General features: G+C 31.8%; 1 protein-coding gene and 1 non-coding gene across 2 annotated transcripts; both read right to left on the bottom strand.

Moving 5' to 3' along the window:
* Window positions 1–350: 350 nt before the first annotated feature.
* LOC126921023 (uncharacterized) lies at window positions 351–2476 on the bottom strand. The gene is made up of 3 exons (XM_050732164.1): window positions 2303–2476; window positions 1645–1962; window positions 351–1582 (listed from the first exon to the last, which is right to left on the bottom strand). Exons 1-3 carry the CDS (start codon window positions 2331–2333, stop codon window positions 1551–1553), a joined length of 381 nt encoding a protein of 126 aa, XP_050588121.1. The 5' UTR covers window positions 2334–2476; the 3' UTR covers window positions 351–1550.
* LOC126921587 (U1 spliceosomal RNA) lies at window positions 355–516 on the bottom strand. Its single transcript, XR_007712467.1, has one exon. It is a non-coding gene; the product is annotated as a U1 spliceosomal RNA (small nuclear RNA).
* Window positions 2477–17354: the final 14878 nt, after the last annotated feature.

Raw genomic sequence — 17354 nt, forward strand, 5'->3', positions numbered from 1 at the left:
AGTTGTTAACGTATTGTACTTAATTTAATTTTACTATTAAATTAATTTTGTAAATATTTCCCTAAAAGTTATCTACGAATTAACTGCAATTTTAAAGATAAGAGTATATTTTGCGTACACGATAGAAATTTGACTACTTTTTATTATATATACAGTAATATTTATATACAGTTAGAATGCACTACCTTTCAATAGTAGTCCGTCTCTCCGTTCCAATTCAATTTCTAACTATATATTTACTAAAGTTATGCAGCATCGAGAGAGATCACTTACATTCCGTAAGTCTGATTTGCAAGGAAGTATTGCAAGGAATTGCATGAAAACCTAAATTTATTAACTTTGAAAATTGATTATCCGGGATAGCGCGAACGCAGTCCCGACTATCAAAAATTGTACGTCCGAGATACCCACATTAGGGGTATTCGCAGAGGTCAGCTCAACCGTAGTGCAATGGGAGAGCCTCACCCTGGAGAAACCACCTTCTTGATCATGGTAATCTCTACGCCAGGTAAGTATGCTTTCTTGCTGCGTTCCATGGTATTTACTATAGCTACAGCTTGTTTTCATAAGCGAGAATAGATGGTCGTTCAGAACGCACCATAGCGACCGATTCAGGAACTATGTTCTACCCTTTGAGACAAGCTGTATTTCTTTCTGAGAAATATGTAACGTACAATCTATATATTTTAAATAATTTATAATACATTGAATGTAATAAATATTTTCTGTTAGAGTATATATAAAAATATAATATATAAATATTTCAGAAAATATGTTGAAGGGAATAAGATGTTTTCCGTTATTATATGTATAATATATTTTTCGAAATATTTTCAATAATAGGTTGAAAAGGAACACTCTGTGTATCTACGCATTAATTTTTGTTTCTTTGGAAAAACTACTGTATATAAATGAGACGAGGCAATATCGTTGAACTGGTAAAACGTGAAAAAACCATGTACCATTTGTTTATCAACATGGAATAATTTTTAATCTATATTATACAAAATTAAGCTCACATGAAATATTTGTCAATACTAATGTATATTTATGGGTGTATAATGTGCATGTGTTAACACTATCTTGTATAACAGTGTACTCATATATTATGGATAAAAATTACTAAGTGTAACAGGTAACTTCTATATATCAAAATATTTAAAGGAAAGGATAAAATATTTTGGTCATTGCCAGTTAAAAATATCATTTACCTAAAACATATTATTCGCTATAATCTCGTATACGTACAACTTTTTTGTTACTTATTGTACAATAATCAAAGAACATTGCTATTCGAGTTACAATATTACATTGCCGGTAATCACTCGTAACATAGGCAATACATGTTTCGTCGTTTTACTTTTAATTTATAAAGTATACAAATAATAATAGATATATTTGAACGTGGATGTGGATGTGAAGTATACATATGGTAATTTCAAGTATAAAATTGTTTACATATCGATGCTTACTAAATTGCGAAGAATTTACTAACCTCGTGGTACTGCCAATTAACGTCATGACGTCACAGCGTAGTTCCATGGAACCCTTCAACATTCACCGTCCCGCAGTTTGTAGTAATCTATGGATCGATAAAACACATTGATCAAATTACGTACTGAGTGATTCATTATTATTACTTACTGTTTCTATATGCGATCACGACATGTTTCTTCGTGTCATTTACTGTGACAGTAGAAAGTCGCAATACGAGACATCGATTGTAACATAACATATGACAAACGCTTGGAAAGGTACGGTCATTGAAATCGCGACTTCGAGCGCAAATAGTACGATTGCCATCGCCATCGCTGTCTTCTTTATATAACAATTTCGTCGTCGATAATACATTTTCATTTTCCTCCTTTACATCAGTTTTTACTTCGTTATTGCAATGATCGCAACTACAAGACGGTTGGTTCTCTGGACGTGCATAAGCGTACACCGTGACAACTACAAGTACTAAATATACCACATTTTCATGTAAATTGTATTGCTATATTTCCATTTATCTCTATTGAGAACGAAACTTTGAAGCGAGAGAGTGGTAGTAGTACTGATTGTTAGAATAGAATATTAACAGTGACATATATTTACTACATTATACTACCTGTTATACTGACAGTTACGCTTTCTATGTTTCATATTTAAATGGCACTTTAAGGATGAATGGCAGTAATGTTGACTGTTAGTTGCAATACTTTTAGTTATGTGTATTCATTATGTTATACTGGTAGTTATGGCTCTTATAGCATGAAAATCATGAAATACGTGTATTTGATACGTAAACCTGCATACATACATATTATAATTGCTCTATACAACGACAGCATGGCACGAAATTGAGCGAAGAAAACTGGGATTACGTATACAAAAACCAAAGTCACCAAAATCGATCAATGAACGAGCTTGCAAACGTTGCCAGTTCAAACTGAAACTATTCGATGATTGTACGATGTTGTATTTAGCGTATTGCAGTGCCGTGCCAAAATTATTTTTATCATTTTTATTCAAACATTATTTCACCAACGTTAAAATAATGTCAACTACAAACAAAATCTAATAAATTCAAGAATAAAAAAATGAACTTTAGCATTTATAATGCAGTATATGAATAAGGCGAAATTTATTACAATAGATTCGAGCAGAGATTACAAACACATGAAATGTTTGCATTAGACGAGGCGATCAAAACATACGAAATTATACGATGTACATATATGTATATTATATCTAGAATTACGACCCGAACGTTAAACTTTACACACGTGTAGAACCTGTATGAAAAACATTAAATGCAAGTAAGTACGTTACTGTTTTATTATGTGTCAAAGATATCGACACGTGACCTTTGCTATCAACGCAGCAAAAAATTCAATACGTATCAGTGTTACAGTGACATACATTTAGTCGGCTAACAAAAAAGACTTAATGTTTGATTATTAAGCGTTGACAAAATGGGGCTATATTAATAAACTAAAATCACAAACCGCTTAAACTTTTTATTCTAATGTTATTTTATCGAACCGATGGCAATATTATTTTTCAATAAAATTCTTTGGCGTAACTGTGCGAATACTTTGTTAAATCTTGCAACAATCATCGATGCCAATCTCGATGTAAATATTATAAAGGAATTTTTCGTTACCTCACGAAGAACTAATTTCTCTTCTTCGAGCTAGTTTCTTTCGACGCTCGGATCGTGATTTATTTGCAATATTTCTGTCAGTATTATACACTTTTATCATGTAGTGGATCGTTCGTTTAATTCTGTATAGAAAAGCTACGATTGCTCTATGCAATTTTCCTTCCTTACGTAACTTAATAATAATTTTTCATTTCAGTTTACTTGTTTCCAATTTCTGCCCATTCAGCATTCCCGATTACAGATGTTAACTTTTCGTTTCCATTTGCTCTCGAGTAGGTATCGTTAGAAGCATCGAGAAAACTATTTGTTCATAGTCAGGCCTTTTTAAGTAAATACATACATGCTTATAAATTACTGTTAAAACTCTCAAAGCACAGCGCTCGAAAACTTTTGCTACATGTTCTTTGTATTCACGATTAATTGTAATAAATGTCGTTTACATGTTGTAGAATTTTTTTACAAATTTTATGTACATTTACTGAAGGTACATTTGGTAGTAAAGATATAAGTTGTTTCAACTAGTCGCAATCCATCGTGCAATTTCTACATGATGAATTATTTCCTATCACGCCGTTCAAGTACCTTCGTTGTTCGCTATATGGATTAATATGTCCATTAATTTAAGGTATAATACGGTCCTTTTGGAAACAAGGCCAGATTATTAGAGTATGATTCGTTATATGCTGTATATACTGTATAGAGGTTTAAGAAGTTTTTCAATCATAGGGACGATAAAGATAAATAATATCATAAATTGATTAAAGAATAAAAATATTTCCATCGATTATTTTCATCTTTTCGACTTGCATGTTGCAAATTCTCCAAAGCATTCTTAGGAGCATAGATACAATCGATTGAACGATGCAACTATTTATAGTATATACGTATTATTCAACAACATGAATGTGCACCGCTTTTTCATTAAAATTTTCAGAAGTAGGTACATTTAAGCGTATTTTTATTTAAAACCTTTTGAATTTTTACTTCTTTTTATAAGGCAATATTTGTCGTTTGCTTTTCCACGGTGTTATTATCTTTATGCTAATTGTTTGCGGATAGCGACGCTCAAGGTGATATAGTTATGGGTCCAGGGACACAGAAGCAATAACACTGAGCTCTGCGCTCGTTTCTACCTTGACCCGAAAGGAAAATAATGAACGCTAAAGTTCCCACTTTATTTCCATGAATTAACTGGTAAATCGCTGGCGTCGCGTATATGCATGTTAAAATAATATCTCCTTAATGAATGCGGAATTATTTGGCGGAAGCTTTCAGCAACAGAATTACAAGAATCAGAAGTTATACGTTATTACGAAACTGAAACGTAAAAGTAACATAATGGAAAGAACTCATTACCGATTCTTTTTCTAACTTATTGGATTCGGTAAATAGGCGAGCAGTGAGCTAATGCAGCAAAAACGTGTCATTTATGGATCCTAATAATAATTCTGTTCTACTATACATAGATATGACCCTTGAAAAAGATGCTAATTATAAAACATAAATGCAGATATATTTTAATTTTTACCTACATTTTTCAAACGATCTTTCTGATACATAATCGTATCGGTATCATAGTTAAATAGCGAATTAAAAATAAACGAAATTTTTGGCTGTATAACTAGTCTATGGATATAAACAACTGTTTTCGTTAATATTTTTAGTTTTGTGACAAATCGATGATGTAGTTAGAGAAAATATGTTAATAAAAAATGCTTCTCAGTTTCTTCTCGCATAACGAAACAGTTGCGAATTATTTAGCAAGACGTTTGGAATATTTCATAACATTAGAGTATGTCGTGGCGTATAATAAAACGACATTCTTTCATTTAGGCCATTAAGCTTATGAGAGTAATAAGGTTGCTTCATGATGAAAGTAATTCAATAACAACTTCGCATACACCCATGATTATTGTAGGAAATTAAGCTCGTACCATAACGTCTAGAAATGTCGATAAAAGTGGAAAGCCTTTCCGACTTGTAATTTAATGCTCGAATCTTTGAAGTTTATTGGCATAACAATGGGTATTTCGTGGCGGCTGACAATTGCATAATGTTGTGACTTATGAACTAATTTACATCTTAATCCGAGTGGCCATTGTTTGACGCTATTGTTACTCAAGAGCTCACTTGTGTCTAAGGTGGCAAACTTCGAAGGGCTGTAAAAACACGTCGTATTTACACTCGTCGATTCGCAGTTCTATCAATGGCTCCGAATACGAAATACGCGTATAAAATATTTCTATTATGGTAGGATGAAAAGCGATTAATAAAAAGTAAAATAAATATGCTGTTCTTTCGCAACAATTTATATTGAAAATTTTTGAACGATAAGGAATTAAGATACTTGTAACGATTTGTAGAAAAACAAATTCCAACTTCTGCCCCTTTCTCTCTCGCTAGTAATTTCTTTTAATTTAATTTAGTTTCGTATGAAATCAAGAGACTACCTGATTTCGATATGTCGTATAAAAATGGACGCCACCGTTAATTAATTTCGTCATATTTAATCTTCTCTTCAGAACATGAAACGTCCGATTGTACACCAATCTCTAAACGAATATAAACGAACGTAGTAAGCGGGGTTGCCATCGAGCAAACGAATATTCCAATTTTCAGATGACATAGCGCGTCTTTTTCTTTTTTATTCGTTCTTTCTCGTCCAGCACTTGACTCCATTAAGCCGCTTCCAGACCCTATCGTTCTGCCTTTACATTTTCATTTTCGATAAATTCATTATAAAGGAAGTCAAGTGCAATCAATATTAGGTATCTCATAGATATTCTTCTAATTACAAAATTTTTCATCGATCCTTCCTGACTGACGCTTGCTACGTTGAAACTAACTTTTGTTCTACTTTAAATAGGACCACCAATTTTTTAAACGAGTGAACATTTTTATGACATTAAGAAAACGATATATAACGCAACGCAATGGTATTCTAGAGAATCGTCGAAGTAAATATTATGTATATAATTTTTAAAAGTGAGATCTATTAAAAAATAAATACATTTGCTTATACGTATAAACTCTTTGGCCTATAAATTGAACTCTATTAACTTTGTTTATTTTCAATTACTTTCGATATTTATTTCAAGGGCTTGCAGAACCTGTTTCTGATCAATTTGTTTATTGCCTTTCGTTTACCGAACGGGCTTTTAAAATATTCCATCGTTTTCAGCGTAAGTAATTCCCTTAACTGCTGTATGGGCTTCGTTTATTCGATTAACATCGATTCGAACGAAGCTGTACAATTCTGATTAATCCGAATAACAATTTTCGCATATCCGTAATAATCAGTACGAACGCGGCTTTATATGCAACAGAAACGAAACGCGATTTCAAAAGAGGGGTATTGAAGTGATGGATAGTGTGAGGAGTGGCGATGGTAGAAAAGGGTATTGGAGGGTGAAGAGGTCATGGAAAATTGTCAATCAGTACGAACCATCTAGACTTGATTACAACTCCAGCATTGGACTTGCAGTTTGTTTCGATGTTTCAGAGGTGGATGAATTTTTATGCTGAGATAGCGAGGTTCAGTTACCCTTATATCAGTAATAAATGTTTGCGGTTTTATCGTTTACTCTCTCTAGAGATTTCCTTTGTCATTTTAGCCTACCTTATGTTAGGTGGTATAGTTTGTAACATTTCTTTAATATATCTAGAATATTGTTTCTCGTACCTCACGTGTTTTTCTTTTTTTTTTTTCTTTTTTATAAATTATTTTCTAATAATTCACAAACTATAGTCATTCGTGAATATTGGTTATTTTATTTGTTTGTCTTAATAATCATTTTCTTTCTTTGGGTCAATTAACTTTCTAATACTATGCTGTATAACTTTCGCGCGAATGTTGTTGCATAAAATAATAAAATGTTAAATACCTATTTCCTATAACCTAGAACAAGTATTGGTATTTCCCTTTTTACATTATATCGTCTTAATAAACGAATATTAGGGAACAGAATCGTATTAATAAACGTTATTAAAGCAAACCTGTTAATTAGATTATCGTATTAACAAACGAAAGAATATTATTTTATAAAAATAACATATATGTATATGTTTCTCAATATTTGTTAGAAGTAGGATATAAGTATAAGGGATAATAACAGGATAATAATAGTTCAGTGTTTTAATACAGTCAAGAATATTACAGATTATCGTACATTTTATCTATTTCTTTACGAGATTTGGTATTATAGATAAAAAGGACAACTTTCAAGGTTAATGCGAGGCATTATTTATATTCTTACAACGTAAACAAATTAAGTCCGAGAACTAACCTCTGTGCTACGTTACAATATCGAAAAGATGTAGGCCAAAGGAAAAATACTGTATCGAATAAATAGCCCTTTGTAAGTAGATCATGAAGAAAATTGAAGAAAAGTTCATTGGCAGGTCATAGGAACATTACTATATGGATGTAGGAGTATCAGAAATTTATATTTAACGTTATTCCATTTAATTTTCATTTCTTATTAAATTTAATTATCAGAAATAAATTTTACGTTCGACTGTTAAATCGACTGTTTTCATAGGATAAACCGATACTCTGCTGCAATATCGAGAAATGTGAAATTATAGAATAAATATATCTTAAAAATAAAAAGCTTGTTTTACATATGTATACATACAAATATTTGTAATGTTATACTCTCACTTAAGAATTTTCAATATTTTACAAACACGTATGTACATAGTTGTTTCCGATGAAATGGAATTTAGTCACAGTCTGTATGTGAATATGCATACTCATACATCCATACATATACAGGTTTCTAGACAATTCTAACTCTTGATTTCACATTCAATCGGCTCTCTGACTTTCAATCCCCTTTTGGTTTATTTTGCTATCTGCATTGATATGCGATCAAAACAATTCCGATCAATACACTCCATGTAATAGTTCGAAAGCAGTTAAATACATTTAATAATTGTAAATTCAAATCAAGCATTCTAAATGATATGTAGAGTTAATTATAATTATAATCATATTAAATAAATAAATATCCAAGGCCTTCAAGGCGTATCCTAAAGTCAATGTTTAACGTGGAAAATGTTGTCTTAAATATTTATTTAAACGTGTTACTTCTATGTAAAATCGATTGTTACGTTACGGTCTTACGACAATTTTGATTTTGCAATGTACTCATACTAACGTTAACATAAAATTTATAACAATGCTTAATAAAAAGTTATTGGGAGGAAATTTGACTTGTACATTAAAATTTTCTATGGTTCTAAAAGTTGTGAATATATCGAAAATTCTATAGCTATTACGCGGAGATATTATACTCCTAATATAAAATTCTCGACTGCGAATATTTATACTTTTATTGGAAATTTAAATATGCAAAAATACGTAATGCGCACGATATATGCAAGGATATGCAGGCTAGCCAAAGTGAAGCGCCTATTATAACATCGAAGAGGTGAAAGAAAGCTCTATTTAGGTATCGTTTCTAATCGTATTCACGCACTTTACAGATTTCAATATGAAATTCAAAACTCAACTAACAATAATCGAAACGTAATATCTATCTATCCAAAGACGGTTCTATCGCGCCATCAGCTATCTTTGTTGTTCGTTGTTGAAATTAGGAAAACCATTGTGAAAATCAAACGTAATATAAAGAATAGAGTGCAATCAAGAGAATCGATTGATAAGAGCATACGCGTCACTTCCAGACACGTGACTACCAACATTCATCCCCGTTTGTCAACCTATTCACCCCTGATCTATTCTCGTGTCAATAATAACAGTTAGTCGATGCAAGCGCGTCCTATGTACCATAGAACGGTCGCTGTACGTGTGTCTCACCATCCATGTCGCACGTGCTTATATGATTACAGAGGAGTAAGAGTTCACACGGGAGCAGATACATGAATGAACCAACGTACACACGTATATGTGTGCATGTACATACGTTGGCGTCAACCACCCTTCATTCACCCCTAAGTGACTCGTAGTTTCGATTGAAGAGAGTGAAAGTAAGATTGTTCCTCAGTGTGTACAGAAGCTTAGAAGGGAGTTAAGAAAATCTCTTTAAGAGAAGATCAGATAAAAGAGCGATGTCTGCCTATCCTGTCGAGGAAAGTTTGTAATTCATACAGTTCATCCGGAAATTCATTATATGCAATTAATCCAATTTCTCGTCGTTATTTCCGATCGAGTTATCTTTGAATTTTTGTCACAAGGTAATTTATTTCAAGCACTTCATTCGTAGAATTATTCTCAAACATAATTATATTCTATCTTAAATATACTGACTACTCGTCAAAGTTTAATTTTACTGTTAAAAAGCTCTTTAACCATTTTTTGGGATTAAGTTTTTAATAAATTTATTAATTCAAGTTCATTGATGTAGATTTTATCGAATAAAGAATAAACTGCTTTCTTTATAGGAAATGAACAACAACATTATAGGAAATATTGATAGATTTTAATATTAAAAGATGAGATTACAACGTGGATGTTTAAAATTCGTAGAAAAATAAATCTCTTATTATTATCGAAGACTAAAAGAAACGCATAGCAAGAGAACAATAAAGAAAATGCACGCATTTTGACGAGGCTTATTTTTCGCACGTATAACAATTCTTGTGAGTTTATTTCCTACAACCGATGAATTTGTTCTGATTTGCGAGCATTCTGAAAGCACGTGCTCAAGATCAACGGAAGCAATTTCTGAAAGAATTTTCAGATAATACAATTTATCCAGCAACAGTTGCGCACGTGCAATGTGTCAAATAAAAGATTACGACACGTGTTGCACATTATGTGACATAAAAGATTACATGAACTTGGAAACGATTTTATTCGTACAAAGGACCTATACATATATAGATACGTGTAGGAATATATAGATAAAATATAGAATACATAAGGAGTAAATCGAGCAATTAATAATCATATTCTTTTCGTTATAATTCAAATCAATATAATATATGCTTACACGGAAATTAATATCTAAAGGATATATCTAAAAATATGATTTATAAATAACGCAATTAAATCATTATAACTATATAATCTGTGTAATGTCTGTATAATTTATATAATTTGAAACAATATTTACAATCTGTAATTATTAAGAGTTATCGTTTATTCGAATTTATCGATCTATCTTATTCATTCGAAGCTTCGTCAATCTTCGTCTATAAAGTGTATAAAAGGCAAAGTGATAATCATCAACGCTCGGGCCAAACTAAAAACGTCAACGGTTCGAACGGTATGCATCTTTTATGACAAATACGCTGTTCAACTTTCCTCGGAAATCAATCCTTGCACGAATGAAAAAAGGTAAGCTGTTCTAAACCAAAATCGAGTCCAAATGAATCGTCGATATTCGTTAATCGATCGAATGCAAGTCAGATAAATAATTATTCGCAACTATAACAGTGTAACGAGACAAATTCAGAAACGAAAACAATACGAAGAATATCTATATCTAATAAAGCTGAAAAGAATAGTTTATCGCAACAGACTTAGACTATACACATTCTGAGGACCCACCAAACCAACGGTATCTGTTGTCATCGGAAGCTAATTAATAAAAACAATAAATTATGCTTGTAACGACTTAAAAATTACTAAATTTCATCACTTATTATTATCTTTATCGTTTATCTTTTATTGTTTGCATTTATTATTGGTATTCCTCGTAAAACAAGAAATTTTCATTAAATATTATATACTTAAAAGATGTATGGAAAAGGAATGTTCAAAAATGTACGAAAAACGTGAAGCTTCCAATTATTATTCCGTAATTGTAGAATAACTGTATTAAAATTGTAGAATAATTGTAAAATGATAATTATAAAAATAAAAGTTTCAAACACGATTTGAATAGACATTGAGTATTAATAGCGTGACTGGTATTTTGATCGATGTTCACGCTTACGGGGCGTATCAGATATATCAGTCAGGCAATTAAATGCAAGAAATTTTACTGATCTCGACGTTAATGGTACTACTGGCCTACCGGAGAAGAGAAGAGAAAGATAAAAAAACTTAATTAACTGTTCGCGCAAAGGAGAAGCTAATTTTGTCGCATTTCCAAGGAATCGCAAAGAAAGTCTGCGAATAGTGGTGACATTGGACATTTCTCCGAGCATACAAGATCCAAGAAGTGACTGGCAGAGGTCTTTCCTCCCTTAAAATCTACAGTTAAAACGGTACGAAGGTAACATAGACGGCTATAACATTAATGGATTGAATTTTCCAATTTTCGAAAGTACTTTCTGTTAATGTTGGAATCATTATTAAATTGAAATTTCAATCATAGTTCGGGATCCTAGCGATGAATTAACTATATTGCAAGAAATTGCACCGATACTTGATTGATTTTATTTAAAAAAAGTACATTGAGTTTATTATTTATTCAGATGGTTATTAGTCTGATGTAATTCGTAGGAAAAAGTGAAAAAAGTACTCGATACGTTATATAATTATTGAAAAGAACATGCTATTTTGAAACGAACTGTTCGTTAACGTATATGTGTGTAATATGCGTACTTGTAGATTTTAAAGGCATGTAATTATCTAAATCGAAATTGAAATCAATCGAAATTGATATCACTTAAATAAAACGCTTGCAATAAATAATGAATAGTCTCCTTCGCAAATTAAATTACGGCATTACTTTAATATCTTTCTAAATTCGTGTTAAGCTTAAGTCTATCTTTAGTACAGTGATTTAATTTTAATACTAATAGTAATAATACTAAAAATGTAAGAACGATTGTGATATATTATTATAAAAGTAATATTCTATCGGATTGAATAGTTTAAACGCCATAGAAACTTTCACGATAACCCAATAATAACATCATTTTCTATTTAGGTGACATTTAGTAAATATTATTAATTCATAGTGCAATTTATAATAGTAAGATATTCCTGAGTACGTACTGTGAATATGTATTTCATGTAAATAATTATATTCTACTAAAATCTATTGTTCTTTCAATTTAATGCAATTAAAAGTATACATAGAAAATGTTATACAGTAATAAAATTGTAATGATACAATATTAATTAGTTTAAAAAATTAACGCAACGGTTTTAAAAAATTCTACTACCTCTACGTAAATAAAATATAAATTTTAATGTGACGAAGCAGTCGTTTTGTAATACAGTACATAACGTATAAATCTTTGAAAATATATCTACTTAGATATTAAAGTGGTTATTCGTACTCGTATATTAATTCAAAGATATTAACCAAAATATTTTCGCGACGTAAGTCTGTTGGATACTAATGGGTAACGTTCATTACTAGAGTATTATGTACATGGGATAACATGTAAGGATACCGGTTAATCCTACGTTGATACGCTGAAATTCTCGTTTCCACGAGATAAATATGGCGATCCTGAATTTTGCAAACTCAACATTTCTCCTGCAGCGTTGTGCAAAGATACACTCGGAAATGTCCCGCTAACGTTGAAAAGGCATATTTTCTTTCATATTAACGGTTAAAACATGTTAAAAATATTCTCAAATAAAATTTTCCTAATGTCGTATAATAACCTTTAGGAAAAATTTCATCGTTTAATTTCATCGTTGGTTTATTCGTTCTTTGAAAAATTGTATGCAGCGTTTTACGTTAATTTATCTTTTTTCTTCGTGAATATGCATTTCGTGTAATACATCTGTCAACGATACGTATTTAGTTAATAAAGTAAAATGCTCGCAAAGAGTGTCAAGAAATCGTATTCGATGAAAATGTAACAAATACAAATATTTGATTTTAGCGATCATGAATGAAAAATCTATTATAGAATAGGTATATGAAATTATTCGCTGATGCATGTATAAACAAATATTCAAGCTGTTCACAGGTATATAGCGAATAAAATATGCTTTTCCTTCCTAGAATATACTCCACTATAGCAAAGCGTAATTACCGTAATATTACCAAGATGCAAATAAAGCGCATTTCGCACTTGAAATATTAAGATATTATATATACGTAAATATGATGCAATCGGTATACATACATAATGTAATCAGATGTATAAGACGTAGCAGGTAAAAAAAGTCGTAATTCGTTTATATTTACTGTCAAGTTAGAAAAAAATCGTAATTCTCGCAATAAGCATTCATCGTTCAGTGTACCAGCTATGTTTACGATATATACATTTACCGAATCTCTTAGCTCGGCTGTTTCAATTTGATGCGTTATTAATCAAAAATTCGTCATGGTTCTCCTCTGTACGCTTTCATTAATCTTTGATACACGCGAAAAGTACATCGCATTAACGTGTCGAGCCGATAACATCGAAAAAAAAAAATATTACCTATCTGACGTACAGCATACCGTGGAAATTAGTATTCAAAGGACCGATAATATCGCGTTAACGGGCCTTTCGTATTAGGAAACTTACGGAGTATTGATTTTACCGAACCTTTAGGTAAACTGCGTTGAGCATACGAGGCTCGTTTGATCGACGAATTAGCGCCGATAAACTTTTCTAACCATTTTCCATGTTGTTCGAGCCTATTTCGTCTTCTTTACGATTCGAGTTAAATAAATGCCCGTCAAGTCGATCGAATACACGAATCGAAGTACAAATACATATTCTGATGAAGATTCATAAATTTTAATATGTGAACTTGAATAAAAATATTTGCTTCGATTATGAACAGTGAGCAAGTTAAATTATACGAGATATTTTTCGAAAGTAACTTTCATCTGAGAGAAAATAGATACTTCGATCGTTTATTGGCATTATTTAACATAACTCTATACACGAAATACAGTGTCTCGAGCAAGTATCCCAACATTGGTAGACATTTTTTACGGATATATTACGTGAAATTTTGAAATTTCGTTTGCGTTGTCACTAGATCCGACTATTACGATTATATTGGTAAAATTTGAAATAAATCTAAAGATGTGTACGTGTAGAAGTTACAAGATCATAAAAATATTTAAACAGCCAATCAGATACTATTAAGGCACAATATGCAATGGAATCATCTTCAACTTCTATTTTATTTTAAAGTGGCTATTCGTGCTATGTACCAACTGAAATACATAAATTAATGTTGCATGAAATGAAAGACGAAATTCTCTGACTCGTCTCGTCATTTAGAGAAACAGACAGAAGGAATATCACGTTGATGAAATTTTTAAAGATGAACTGTAACTCGTTGTTTATACCACAACGTATTAACTAGGCGAACAACTCGTTGGTTAAAAGCATTATACGTAGTATGAAAGCTACGGGTAGAAACGAGGACAGGTAATGAAGTAACTAAGGTAGATGAAACGAGGTACGTTGTTGTAACTTTGCTTTCTAGCTCTCAGGACTAGTGTAGATCCACTAGGTGGTTCATCAGTTCAGTCTGTGGCAAATGTGAGGTTACTTCCATCCTCTTTCATCCCTTCGTTCACCCGTACTTTCTCTCGAGGCCATCAACTCCCTGTCCCCTTGCTGATCTATAGAGAATCCCACACTTTCCCTCTTCCTACACCCCTAGCCCGAAAACCAGACAAGACTGACCTTTACTCGTTTGACCAGAGAGGTCAGAGATCCGCTTACGCTGCTACGAATTTGAGATTCCGTAAATCCACCAAAAGTTTGACCTACGTCACTGGCTTTCCACTTATCTGGCAAACATACAAGGTTCGTGGGAACATACGAGACTATATAGTTTCCGACACGATGAACAGAAATTGCGACGTAACGACGAAAGGAAATCCATGTAAATTCCAGTTTCCTTTTCCTGAAAAGCGATATTCGGCTATCTACCATTACTGTCGGACTAACGAAATATTAGCGGGATATTCGATTCCTGCGGGACACGTAATAGGTACAGCCAACAACGTGTATTCATAACACTATAGATCCGACAAATCGCCAAATTTGAGCTAATACAGATGAAATAGGAGAATCTAGAGAAACAGTTAATTTCCCGATACGATATAAGTAAGTGATATATGTGTATTTGTATGTAATTAATTGTATGTAAAAGTTTATATCGAAGAGAAATCAAACAAATTTACATGTAATAAATAATTATTATCTAGCGATTATAAATATATTTTTCATTTTCTCATTCGTTGACGCTATCGTAAATTCTTATTTCAACGAATCGCCTTCTTATTTCTGTTTGTCCTAATAACACTCAAAATACTTGATTCAAAAAATCAAGTACCAAATATGACAACTAACTATTTCATACATTGACTATTGGATGTAACGCGAATACAATGTTTATAACCAGTATCTAGCATCCAAATTTCATTTATACGTCGTGGTTTATGTATATCGATAAATCTTTATTTGTGTTCTCCGAACACCGTTCGTTTAAATTATGTATATATCGAAAACATCAATCAGCATAATCAAACCAATACCGAACTATAAAATAAGCTTAAGATGAATAAATTCGAATTCCAGCTATGTTTTATTTAAATGAGAACGTAATTTGCTTCATTCTTTTATCTAATTACTTGATAATTTTATTTATTTATTGATAATATTTTTGAAACGTTGATTTATCCGTATGAAGACTATCTGACATTTGAATCCTCTATAGAATTATCGTTACTCGAGTAATTTCTTTGGAACTTTTGACAAACATACCTTTGTACATACCTTTTCCCTACTGAAAATAGCGTATGTAATTAAATAACCATTTCATAAATTAGTATTAAAATAAGTGAGATAATATGGGGATCCTAATAGTACCGGGTCTAAAATACCAGAAAGTGACTGACAATCAGACGTTTTATCGTGAATCTAATTATTGACGAAAATAACGAAGTCGAAGTGGGTAACAAGATATAAAAGAAGGGAAAATGCACTATCTTATTCGCTTTTGCGAGCGATATAGCAGCCGGTATACACTTGATTCAACAAAGCAAATCAGAGTTCGACACGCGAAGTCGGTATGAAGCATCACGCGAGCTATGGCCTCCCCCTTGGCCAATCTTTTTCCTGGTTTCTTAGCCTTGCCCGTGCTTCCTTGTGAAATTAGTGTCAAGCTAATTTCGCGGCTGAATTTAGAAAACTTCTTTGATCGTGTGTCTCAATGCTACCCAACTAACTCTCCATGATCAACCTTCTCCCTTACCCTTTTCTTTCCCTTTCCGCTACTACGCTATTTCCTCGGAATAGCAATTGCTTTGTAACGTCGAGTACATTACGGAACTTCTTACCGAGTTAATCTTCGACTTTCACGCTTTTGCAAAAAGGAATATGCATGCGATTCTTTAAGCAGCTCAACTTTTGGTGATATCGAATATGTACTTTTTATTTGTCTCTTTTTCTTTTTTCGTGTCTTACGATAAATCATGAGCCGTTGAATTTTGTCTCGCCAGGTGATATTCGCGAGACAGTTTGTTATATCGAATAAGAAGATACACATAGCGATGAACGACGGTATTGGCACAGACCAACTAACGTGGTAAATTCCTAACATAGTAAATTTGTAAAAAACATGATTCTTTATTCCCAATCTTTTTATGAAATATAAAAAATAGGGGATTGTGTGTGAAAATAGTTTTGATATTGACTTTGGTGTTTTAAACAGTTGCGTTTAAACTTTATTTTGGATAATTGCTACGAGGGATCTTTCTATCTCGGTGGATTATTTTTTTGATTCTAGGTCGATTCCAAAACAGTTCCAGAATCGATTCTTACGGATGTTTATTGTAGGAATTCTAGGAGTAGGAGGAATTTTTTACGGGAAATTCAAATTTACTTTTCTCAAAAATCAAGCAGCAAATAAAGAGTCGCTATTCTGTAATTTCGAACTATTTTTTCATAAGAAATTCACCCATATCCGATTGTATTACCCGTATCGAAATATCCTATATAAGATAATATTACTAATATTGCGACAAGAATCGAATTATCGAAACATTTAAACTAAGTATAAATTAATATTAATATATGATTTAACATTTTACATCACATACATGTGCATCATACATTGTACATTCAAATTTTTGTTTCATTCTCATCAAGTATATATATACATAATATACATATTATAGTATCCATCAAGTATAGTACTTAAAAATACTATTTAAAAACTTTACTTTATCGATTCAGTGCATATTCGATAGTTAGAATTATTTATAAAATGGCAAAAATTATTTATATACCGTTCAATATTTGAATTTGGCGCCTATATTCAATGCTCATATATTACAGCATATACTTGTATATATTTATTTATATG

Source organism: Bombus affinis, chromosome 10 (assembly GCF_024516045.1).
Source record: "Bombus affinis isolate iyBomAffi1 chromosome 10, iyBomAffi1.2, whole genome shotgun sequence".
NCBI classification, from domain to species: domain Eukaryota; kingdom Metazoa; phylum Arthropoda; class Insecta; order Hymenoptera; family Apidae; genus Bombus; species Bombus affinis.